The sequence below is a fragment of the Pterocles gutturalis genome, unplaced genomic scaffold (assembly GCF_000699245.1).
Source record: "Pterocles gutturalis isolate BGI_N339 unplaced genomic scaffold, ASM69924v1 scaffold3195, whole genome shotgun sequence".
In the NCBI taxonomy this organism is placed as follows: Eukaryota; Metazoa; Chordata; class Aves; order Pterocliformes; family Pteroclidae; genus Pterocles; species Pterocles gutturalis.
Window position 1 is genome coordinate 69786 of NW_010140475.1, and position 11889 is coordinate 81674.

At 46.5% G+C, this 11889-nt stretch overlaps 1 protein-coding gene across 1 annotated transcript in view; it reads left to right on the forward strand.

The window, feature by feature from the left end:
• The window catches only part of ACBD6 (acyl-CoA binding domain containing 6), a gene marked incomplete at its 5' end in the record, with an annotated part of 77926 nt that overhangs the window by 63651 nt on the left and 2386 nt on the right, over positions 1–11889 (forward strand). Inside the window, one exon of the mRNA XM_010083664.1 lies at positions 9952–9982. Coding sequence (XP_010081966.1) covers positions 9952–9982 — 31 coding nt within the window. The remainder of the gene's footprint in view (positions 1–9951; positions 9983–11889) is intronic.

The window sequence follows — 11889 nt, forward strand, 5'->3', positions numbered from 1 at the left end:
AAAGAGCAGGGAAAAAAAAAAAAAAAAAAAAAGACGTGCCTTTCAAGCTGAGGGTCATGGGCTACTGTAACTCAGCTCCCGTGCTACCCCAGGCTTCCCCAAGCTTGGCTTAATAAAATCCAGATCTAATTTAATGAGTTCAGAGGATGGTTCAGACCGTCTCAACATGGAAAGTTTTGATTTTGCACACCAAGCCAAGGAAGGTTTATGAGACCAAAAGAGAGTCTCCAGAGTCTTTACCCTCACTGACTGAAAAGAGAAAAAGAGGGAAAAAAGGAAATCAAACTCGGGAGTTCGGGCAGGGCACTGCTTTATCCCACACAGGGCTGGTTTCTCTGCTTTCTTTTGGATTTCTTTATCTCTAACGATCACTGTGTTGTTGGCTCTACAGTGACACTTTACACGAAGAGGACGTCCTGAAATGCAGAGTGGCAGCTTGGAGTCCGTGATAGCTGACAACTAAAAGTGCAATGTCTCCTTGGCCACCCAGGGCTGTGGGTTCCAGCCTGCATAGCAAAGAGGTTATTTCCAAAGTCCTGAATCCCTTTAAAGAAATACAAGCCAGCATTTGCCTTGAAGTCAGAAAGGGCTGAGGTGGACTGAGCAGTGGCAGCTCTCAGCTCCCGCTGTCTCCCGTCCAACCTGCTAAATTTAGCAGCCTAATCAAGCTTCCTTCTCTCCCTTTAATCAGGTGGAGCAAGCAGCGTGTTGACTTGCGGGTTGGCGCTGGATGGGATCCTGCTTGCGGCATTTGCAGCCCCTCGGCAGTGACCGGGGGAGCCATATGCGAGGGAGCGGCGTGTCTGATGGGCCACTGCCGCTGCGCTTCCACTTAATCTCTCTGCTCCCATCCACACGTGCTGTCCTGATATCCGACAGCCGGTCCCGCGTGGGCACGGTGCCAGCAGTGACTTTACAGGCTTTGTGGCAGAGATTATTTAAAGGAGATTAACCCTTCTAAACCCCTTAGATTTTAATTATTTCTGTATGTATTTATAAAACCTGCAGTCTGCTTGTTCCAGGGCACAACTGCCCCAGTCGCCATCCCTACCCTGGATTCGTGAATACACAATGCAGCCATATTACAGGACAGGGGCTAGACTGGACAGGGGTCATTTGACTTATTTCTTTATTGCCATTCTGGAACAATTCACATCTGGGATGAAAATGAAACATTATGGTTTCAAATTGTAAAAGGAGATAATGATTCGAATGACTTTAAAATACTAGCGCTAACACTGCATTAATTGAATTGTTTGAGTCGATGCGGCATGTCTCGATAATTGTTTTGGTTAAGGCGGCTCTGTCGTTAGTGCGGACTGTTGCCTCCTCCCCAGTGCCCGTGCTGTGAACGTGGAGCATCCTGCATCTCTCTGCAGACAGGTCTCTCTGTAGGGTTGATGTATTGGCAGCCAGGAAAAGGAAGGCCTGTTTCTTTCATTCCGTCTCCTAGCAATTTTTTTATATATACATATTAATATTGTGAAATCATGAAGTCTGGAAAGCTGTCGTGGATAGCAGGTACTGTTAAAAGGAGGGGGAAAAAAAAAAAGGATATGTACCTCCATCCTTTCATGCTTTCTCTCCTATTTGTCGTGTTAGTGCCGGGCTAATCAGTTTTTTGGAGTTAAGGAGTGATGGAGGGAATGTTTCCACTCTGCATGTGAGCTGTAAAATCCAAATGAAACTGGAAATAGTTTATTTCTGTTTCACAGAACAACCTGGCTAATCTCGGGTGATGCACACCTTGATGAGGTGGGAAAAACAGTTCCAGAGTTGGTAAGCCATTGCCACTGGGACTGCTGGATCAGAATTACTCCAGAAGCCACCTCTCAGTCCTGGCATGAGTGCTGTAGCTCTACTTCTGTCTGTTCTGGGGTTGCTGCTGAAAAATGACAGTATTTCAAGATTTATCTGCCTGTTTGGTAAATACAAGCAGAAAAGGCGTCTGTTGGAAAGGAGCAAAACCCACAGCATTATGGACCCCAATTATCAGAGAAAAAAACTAGGTCATTTGAATACATTTCTTAAAATCAGGTGATTTTTATTTATTTTTTTCTCCTGAGCAAGGAAATAAATGCAGGCAGAGCCAAGGAGTCCATAAATAAATTTTGTTCTTGGAGAATCTCTTTAATATGCACACGGTCCTGCATTTGTAGTAGTGAACATTTGACCAGGAGCAATTAATTTCTTATCACAGTCTTTCTATGAGGTAAGAAAACATTAGTGTCTCCATTAGGAGGTGGAGAACGGGTGCTCTCCGAGAGCGAATGATGTGCCCGGCGTCTCTCCCCTGCCCCATGGCTTGCCAAGAGCTGCCGGAGGGAGAGGGCATTGCTGCTCCTGCAGCGGCTGGATGCTCCTCTCCAGGCACATCTCTCCTCCTGATCAAATTATAGACTCAGAAAATGTTCAATATCTGTATATTTCAGAATAAATATCCTTAAGCTAATGAATTTTCAGCCGCTTACTGTGAAGCATACAGTATTTCCTTTAATGACAGGTGGTAAAATAGAGAAGAAAAAGAAAAATTAAGGTCCCTGGTAGAAATCTCTTGTCTAGAAAGGATGAAAAGAGGGCTTCTTACAAAACCAACCTTACGGAAAATAACATATGATCCCGTGGCATGTAGATGATTAGGAAAACCGTCCCAAAGGTTAATACATCTTTTCTCATTCAAATGGATCTCGAGCTGAAAGTGCTGGACCCGTGGTTCAGCCCCATGCCCCGCGGAGGGGGAGGGGGGAAGCAAAGGGTTAAATTTCGGGGCTGTAGAAGCAGATTGTGTTTTCCTTCTATGATGTGGGCTGACAAGACATCAGTATTCTATTCATCTGTTGGGAATTAGGCTGTTAATCCAATCAATGACTCTTGAGCGAGCTGCAGCCTGCCTCCCCACTGGGGAACAATCGGATCAGACGGGAGATTGTTTAAGAGCACAGCACGGTCCGGTGTCAGGTGGAATTTCCAAGCGTTCCCTAGTGAATTGGGGATGGGAAAGCTGTCTCAGCCCATTTATCCTGCCCCTTAAATAACCAGGTATCTGCCTCAGCCATACTAAAGTGATAAAGCAGTACAAGAGCTACTAACTTTTACACAGGGAGGGGACAAGGAAGCATCCTGAAAAAAGATTTTAGCATCTTGCCCTTAAGCAATAGTCCTGTTTGCAGCCTGGGATTGTGTTTGCAGAGTTTTGTTGGAGGCTGGCTCAGCTGCAGCGCTGTGACACTTGTTACAGCTCTAGGCACTGGCTCTTTCCAAACACATTTTTGATCCCTGGGCTGGGGAAGCCCGGAGCTTCCCGGCAGCTTTTATTTTTCACTGACACACTTGCTTGATGACCAGAAAGATGCCTGATGCTGCAAGTAACAAACAGTAGCAAATAGTCTTTGGAGCAACCTGGAAATTTGTACGTACAAATACAGAGCTGTGCTCGAGTGCTGGCTACAAATTGGGGTGAAAATGCTCAATAGGAAAACAGCCTGGAGAGTTTCAGAGCCGCCGTGTAGATTCCCAAATCAGTTTGTTCTGCAATTAAAGATAGCAGTGTCTGCGGTGGGATATGGGGAGTCTGTATCTGTGCCAGCAGCGCTACATGCTGATGATAATAGATGTGATAAATCCCATTGAAATTGCACTTGGAAGTTTAGGTACACCCACCAGCAGTTAGAAACTAGGGCGATGAGGGATTAGCAGAACCCTGGCACGCTGAACTCCTCCGGCCGGTGGCGTGTGGGTGCATTATCAGATGTAGGCTTTGAAAGGGAGTGAGTGACACTTCCCGGGCACCATATTCTTTCTGAGCTTTCTTAGATCTGGTTTGAACAACAGCTTTGCGAGTGGAGGGCTCCTTAAAATCAGTGCACCTAAATGAGCCATGGGTAGGAGCTCAGGCAGCGGATATGAATAAGGAGGTCCCCAGACAGAAAGAACCCCAGCTTGGAGGTTTGGCTTTAAAGGGCTTCAGCATCTCTCTTCCCTTGATCGTAATTTTGAATCAAACAAAAGCTAATGCAATTTTCTTTGCCTTTCAGTAGCAGATTGTGCTGTAAGGGTCCATGCCATTAGAAATGTAATAATTGCTTCTCTATGCAGATCTAATTTATCTGCGAGGCACTTAGAAGATAGGGCAAATGATAGCCCAGCGGTAGGCTCTATAGAAGGGCCCGAGAGGTGATGATAAAGATCTGTCTAGCACCTTCCATCCTTATGGAGATCTGCCCAGCAGAGTGCAGGAGAAGTTCTGAACCGAGGGAAGGGGGCAGAGGGGAGAGCTCAGTAAGAGAGGGGTCCCTGCCAAGCCTACCCACATGCAAGGGAGGTGGAAGAGTTAACTGGGGATATCCAAGCCCTGCGTTTGTTAGCTTGGGCTGTTTGCAATCCCCCAAAAAAAGAGCTGTTTATGACCAGTGCATGGATTTTTGTTTTCGCTTCTGCCAGAGGTTGCTCTGTTCCTTTGTCCCACGGTGTTGGTCGTTGTGAAGTGCCTGAGCCGCCTTGGAGCTGGTACCAAGGATGCACATCCTGATGTCTCACACCAGCCTACTCTTAAAATTAACAGCCGTAACCTCACAAGCACTTCACAAACACCAGCTAATTATCCTCGTATGGGACACCTGGCCTAAAATAGCAGGTGAAGGTGAGCCATCACAAGTAGATTTTGCTTTAGCAAAATCAAAAGCTGAAAAAATGGGGAGAAAACATAAAGGTCTGCTTCAGATATTAGAAAAAATTTCTTCACTGAAAGAGTGATGAGGCATTGGAACAGGCTGCCCAGGGAAGTGGTGGAGTCACCGTCCCTGGAGGTGTTCAAGAAACATGTAGATGTGGTATTTCGGGACGTGGTTTAGTGGGTTGGGTGGTGCTGGGTTGACAGTTGGACTTGATGATCCTTGGGGTCTTTTCCAACCTTAATGATTCTATGATTTTCCTAGGGGAAGAGCTATTTGGGATTCTAGATGTTCTGGCACAAAGCTGTTAGATGGTCTTGTTTCTTGAATTGTGCTGCCTCTGGTATTGCTTTAAGGCTCAGGAGACAGTTAAAAGCAAAAGTCTAGGTGCATGTGGGTGCGCACTGGTCTGAGGTAGGGATTTTGAAAGAACAGGATAAAATTCCAAACGAAACCATTGCTTTTCTATGCCAGCATTTGCACACACAGATCCGCTCGCCTACCTGCTTCGATTGGACAAGCACTCGTTTGACATGTATTATTGCACATGTCCAGATCGGGGATGCTGTGTGCAAAAGCAGCACGTAAATGAAAATAAAGGCTGTCCTGGGGCCATCCTCTGGGTTGTCTGGTGGAGTTTGGGCTGGTTATATTAGCCCACATCGCCTGGTTTTACGTCTTGGTGGGTGTTAGCATGTAAATTCTGGTATGCCTTTAGCTGTAGTCTCGCCCTCAGTCATCGTGGGGAGACAATTTCAGAGAAAGAAAAAGAAGATGATAAGGTTAAAGTAAATTGTTGGGAAGTTGAAGTCTAAAGTGGAAATAAATGAGAAATAAAACCCTTTTTAAAAGTGGAGGGAAGTATTTTCTTGCTATTTTTCATCTCCCTGGCTTGAGTGAGTGTGTGTCATGAGGCTTCAGAGATTTATATTCCCAGCTCCTAAGCACTGGTGCTTGTTGAGAAGCTGTATTATTCCAGCCCTTTTTATTCACTCATCTTCTAAAGATGTAGTGTAAATATTTATCTTCTCTCCGGCCCATCCACGCTGCCCAGGACCCAGTGCTGTTAAACACTCTTATCACCTCATCGCTCTTATCTCCTGCGATCCCTGCCAACATTTGGAGTCTGTCAATGGGAACAAGCGTGTGTACCTTAAAAGGTGCCACAAATGAACAGAAAGAAGAGGTGATGCGGGGGAAAGAATGCCTTAAAATAAAGAGTGCATGTGCTATCCCTCAAAAGGAAGAGGTTAGCGTGCACGTTTTCTGCTGTGCTTTTCATGCTCACGGTGTCTGCACTTGGAGATGTGATTGAAGGCACGGATACGGAGTTTAGCTGGACCAAAGTTTGCCCTGGTAACCAGCATGGTTTTGTTTTGGGTGTTTTTTTGTTTTGTGATAAATAAAACATGAGATGGAGGAAGAGACAGTGTCTCCCTTAGGGCCATCCTCCTGCAGGCAGAGGTTTCTGTATGCAGCTTGGAGAGCAAGTGAAGCAGGTCTGGAAGATCCACGTTGATATAACACTGTTTTAAAAACTGTCCCCTGAAACCAGCATCGTCACACGCTGGCACGTCAACGGTCTGCTTGCCGTGGCAGGGCAGTGGTAATCGTGTTTTATAGCGTGGGCTCAGCCAAGCCATTTCCTTGTCACTGCCCCTCAGTCCAGAAACCTTGTGTTAGGGTAAGCAGGGGACGGAAATTCCCAAGGAATGAACATGGGATGGCAACACCGATATAATCCTATCACTTATAAGACAAAATTGACGTGCAGTAGCCATAGTACCACTTAACGGATAAGACAGTTGGTCCATCTGCGCTCGGTCCATCTTCTTTCATTTCTCTTCCTTAAATTTCTCAGGAGCAGGACACAATCCTGTTATCCAATAAGTTACCTACTGGTGGTTGGATTTTCATTGAGTGACATCTGTCGCAGACCATGGACGTAGGAGGTACTGGTGAATTTGTAGCATCTTTGTTTTGATGGTTTTGGTAAATGTGGACATTTGGCATGATGTTGAAAGGGAATTTCTGAGAGATGTCCTGGCACAGAGCAGAGCTCGGTGTTGGCCCCGGAGCTGCCCATCTCTTCTCTTGCGCTCCCTGACACCAGCTCCCCTGCTCAGCACCTTCTCTTTCTGCTCCTCCGCGCTACAGAAGCTCCTATTGGGGAAAAAAAAGTGTCTCTAATTTCTTTTAACATGTCTTAGCACAGAAATGATAGCGCACTGTGATTTCCTAATTTTCAATCAGCACAGTTTGGAAATAACTGTATATTCAGGTTTTTACATTACAGATTTATTAAATGGTTGGTTTTAGTGTGTATCGATAGACTCTGGGTCTTGCTCTGGATGATTTACATTTCTGTAATCTGAAAGCTAAATTGGAGAGAGAAGAAGTAAACAATCATGACAAACATCCCCCTCCAACTCAGTGCTTTGTATAAATAAACCAACAAAAATCTTGACGGGTTTCGATGGAGACAAATGAGCTGCCCCCACTCGCAAGCCAGATGAGCAAATCGGTCCATCTGATCACCGCCAGGATCTCTGCGCTCCTCCCGGCTGCGGAGGATGCTCTCCTGGCTGCGACATGGCAATCTGGTGCCAGCGGTGCCAGGCTGGGCTGGTGACATTTACTGGTGAGGGCAGAGGCTGTGGCAGGCTGTCCCTGTCCTCTCGCAGTTCGGGGTCATTCATCCCAACAGAGGCATGTCCTGGGAGAAGGACACACCGCACCTTCCCTAGGATGCTCCAGAAACCACAGCTTTCTATCACACGTCGGGAAATATCCCTTGCGTTCAGGCCAGCTACAATTCGTCTTAAGACCACTTCTGTTGGTAAAACAAACATTTCCAGCGCCTGGTGGGTGATATTCATCTCACATAATTTCCACAGAGGGAACTGTAATCCTCACTGTCACGGCCCATCCTTGATTACTTTCCAGGTGTGACCATTTTGCGCTGAAGGCTCAGAGTTGCTGGACCTGGAGCCGAGTGCTGTGCACAGAGCAGCCGGGCACGTCGGGCTGCGATTAGCCACGGTGCTCCAAAAAGCCAGATCAAAGAGGGATTGAGATGAGCAGCCTCTGGAGGGCATTTCGAGGCCCTTAGTGAATGACCACACTAGAGCTTTTTTCCATTTACCTGGATTAAAATTTGTCACAGAGAAAATACAAGCAAATAGCGTAGCATCTGAGAAGTGTAACAAATAGCATTTGACCAGCCATCAGACTCAAAGAGGAAAAAAAAAAAATCCACAGTGTAAATAAAGTGTAAACAATGTTTGCATAACATTGGATTAATAGTTCTTTTTAAAAACCACACTGGGATTAAAGAGACACACTTTGTATGGCAGGACTTGCTCTCCCTTCGTAGCCCAATAAATGCCAAAATTACATCTACAAGAAATAAAAAACTTGGATAGCCCCCAGCCTGCCGCTGAAGCACCGGTGCTTTACACAGGCTTTTACACAGGCTGTAGTATTCCTGGAGCAGTCCAGTGGATTTTTTAAGGAGTTTTGCAGCAGAGCATTCCCATGGAAAGGGATTTCTGCTGCACGTCTCCAACCCCACTCACCTGCGGGTTTTGTCAGTGCAATTTTGAAGGTGGCGATGGGGAGGGGAGCTGGTTTCCCATCCCCCAGCACACACAGCCTGCAGATTGGAAAGCCTGCCTTCCCCATAACTCATTCCTAGCACTCCCACCTCGTCTTCCCCAGCCCTGCTCTGGATTTTGCTGAAGTCAGTGCCGGCCCTGCCACTCCTCCAAGCAGGCATGTGCTTAGGGACTGCTCAGGGGCTGTGGCTAGGATCGGTTTCCTTATTATGTGGAATAATCAATGGACGCTGTCCTTGATTTTTTTCAGTTGTTTTGTTTGCGGTGTCTCCTAATGACACCCGTTTGCATGCCGTTCCCTGCAATCTGGGCAGAAATAGGCACCTGAAACGAGGCACTTCTGTATGTCAGCATGAGTGCCGTGAGTGGGGCACAGCGGCAGGTGGAAGGAAAAAATCTCACCCCCCACCTTTTGCTCGGAGAAGGTGTGAAATGGATGTTCAGGCAGCAAATGGCTTTTTTCTCTTTTGTCCCTGGTGCTCCTGTGGTTATCGTGCTGGTGCGGTGTCCCAGAGCAAAGCGCGGCACCTCCCACCTTAGAACACAAGTTCTTCCCAGTTTCTCAGCTGAACAGGGTTAGTATCAAACAATATATAACTGGCAGGGAAACCACAAGTCCCCAAAAAAAAAAATTTCTACCTGTTTGCCTGTTGTTCTTTCCCTTTCACCTGCTCCAGAATCCACGGCAGGCTGTGGAATTTGCACCTTAATCCTAAAGATGATGGTAATTAAAAACTTAAGTCTCCATAAACAGATGCAAATAAATTAAGGAGCCAAAGAACTGAATTAGAGGCTAATCCTGGTGGGAGAGTGAAAGCAAAGGGGCCGGTAATTCTTTCCTTCTGTTATTTCACCTGTTCTCGTGGCAGGATGAGGCTGCGGCACTGTGTGGTGCCCCAGTTCGCACCCACTGCTCACCGGCAAAGCCCTGCCTGTTTGTGCCCAGTCTGGGAGCGGGACATGCTTCCCAAACCATTGCAGCTGATGCAGTGGCGTACGTGTTAGCTTGAAGAGGGAGCTGTGTGCCAACGTCTTCAGATCACGCGGTTTGCTTTGCCCTTGCTAGCCCTTTCCTCGCCCTCATGCTGCAGGGATGCCAGCAGCCCAGCAGAAATTACTTGGGCTTTGGGTCCACCTTTGGCCAGACCTGAATTCTGAAGAGCGATGATCTAAGATGTATTCAGTTGGAGGAAAAGTGGGGTTTTTTTCCCCCAGCGTACTGTAGGGCACTGAGCTGTGCCCTTATCCTGGTGCCTTACCCTTCTCTGGAGTAGCTGGACGAGGCTGTGCTTGCCCAGAAGCTCTCAGTGGGCATTTTCAGAGGTGTGCTGGAGCATCAGGATTAGTGAGGGTCCCAAAGTAAGGCCGTATGATTGAAATCCTTCATTTTTATGGGCTGGAAGTGATAACGCTCTGAACTGAGTTATATTCATGTCATGACGTGATCCATGCAGGCTTATGGGTGGATAGGTATTGATTATCCATCAATACGGATTGATGGCGGATGATGATTCCAAGCCTGGCTGCCAGGTAGCTGGGTGTCCTGGTCTGTTTATCTAGTCAATTAAAATATTGATGTGATTTATTTGTTTAAAAATGGGATTTACTTGTATCCCCACAACGTTACCTATACCTCTAAAATGAAGTCTCTCGTTCTTTTTCAGGATGGGGAGGGCCAGACTGCACTCCATTACGGTAAGCTGCCTTTCAGTTTGGGTTTTCCTTCTTAAAAGGATGGATTTGCAGCTGGAGTAAATGGTCTGTGTCCAGAAAGCAAATTTCAGCAGAAATATGAGCAGGGAAGCTGGATTTGATTAACCAGCAGCTACCTCCACCAGCACATCCCAGCATGGTATGATTAGGAGCCCTGGGAGAAGCAGTGAAGAAGGCTGCTGTCCTCTCTTTGTTCTCCTCTGCAAATATCACCTTGAAGCCTTCCTTTTCCCCCAATTAATGATGTATTTTTTAATTTTTTCCCGTGTGCCTACATTTCTCCAGGACACAGTTGTGTGGCTCTGGTTAGGGGATGCCAATTCCCTTAGCCCTCGGGGTGGGGGTGTTGAGGGGATGGTCTGCACCAGCTTTAACAGGTTACACAGGTGAGGGGAAGGGGATGAGCAACGTGACCTTCACCTCCACATGTCCTCCTGGTGACAAACCTGTTTGAGCGTAGCTGAGAGATCAGCAGCTTCTCTGCTGCCCAAACCAGCAGAGTGAAGTTACAGTTTGTGTCCCTCCTCCAATTACATCCTAATTAGAGACGCAATTTTATAGCAATCTTTTTAATTGAAAGATTGTTCTATCTCCAAATGAGAAAAGTAGAGACTAACGTGACACGTGTGCTGCTGATGTGCAGGGAATAGGAAAAAAGTATCGATTTAATCTAGATCAGAATTTTTTCCAAAATTAAGACATACCCAGTTATTATTTTATACTCTCTCTTGATGCCTGTCACTGTGTAATTAAGAGCGTAGTTGTCATTCTGAAGTGTTTGTGTCTTTTTCATCTCTCCACAAGGACATTAGCAGGATGGCAAAATTGCTTTGCAGACCATCAGTCCAAGGCACAGCATTTGGATCTGGATCTAAACGACCAAATTCCAGGGCCCCTGAACCCAGACTGTAATTACAATAATGTATGATTTCTCCCCATCTCATCTTTCCTGTCGGATACTTTATTTTTCAAAATCTTATCATTCTGACTGAAGCAGCAAATCTGTTGCTTGGTGCTGTGGTGCCCGCAGAACGACCGCACTCAGTGTCCCGTTGCATCTTTCACTCCCCAGCTCATTGCACATTTTCGGCTTTCTCTCTTGCGGGGAGATGCTCTCCCCTGCTCCCTGCTCTGGCACCGACATCCACCTCCCGAGGGGTGCAGAGCAGATTAGAACAGGCTGTGCAAAAGCAAAGCACGTGTGTGAGTTACCCAGGAGCACCTGCTTCAAGCAAGCCCAACAGGCTTGTAATAATGGAAATTATTTGCAGGTGGATCCCTCTGGCCGGTGGCTGAAGGTGGTTAACACAGGCAAACAAACATAAATGATTTAATGAACATTATTTCAGAAATGTTTTTTCTAGTCCACCCTGTTTCAATAACGACAGTTTTCCAGGGCTTCTTCCTGAATGTTTTAGGTGTTAAATTTTTTCTTCCCCTTTACTCTTATCCCAGGTCCCCTCCCTGTAAGTCATCTTTGGGGAAGCCTCTCTGGGTCACCGACGTGTCTGATGTCCCCACGGGTGCCCCACCGTCCCTGGCTGACCATCACCATACCCACACTCTCCTCATTCCCTAACTTATCTGATCAGGTCATAAATCACCCCAATCTTTAAAACAGCTTCTTAAATAACAGAATGTTTTTGATTCAAGTGACTATTAGCCCAAAACTGGAACTCTCTGAAAATCTCCTGACACCATCTTGGTAAGCGCTTCATAACCAAGCCGCTAACTGCAGTGGAAACGGTCTGTGGCGGTGCTGAGCAGAGTGGTGCCGTTACAAGCCCTTTCCTTTTGTCAGAGGCTGTTCAGGGAAGGGTTAAATCCCATGAGCAAGGCCAACCAGACAATCCACTGCTTTTAGGGTGCCTCCATCCCTTTTTACGAGC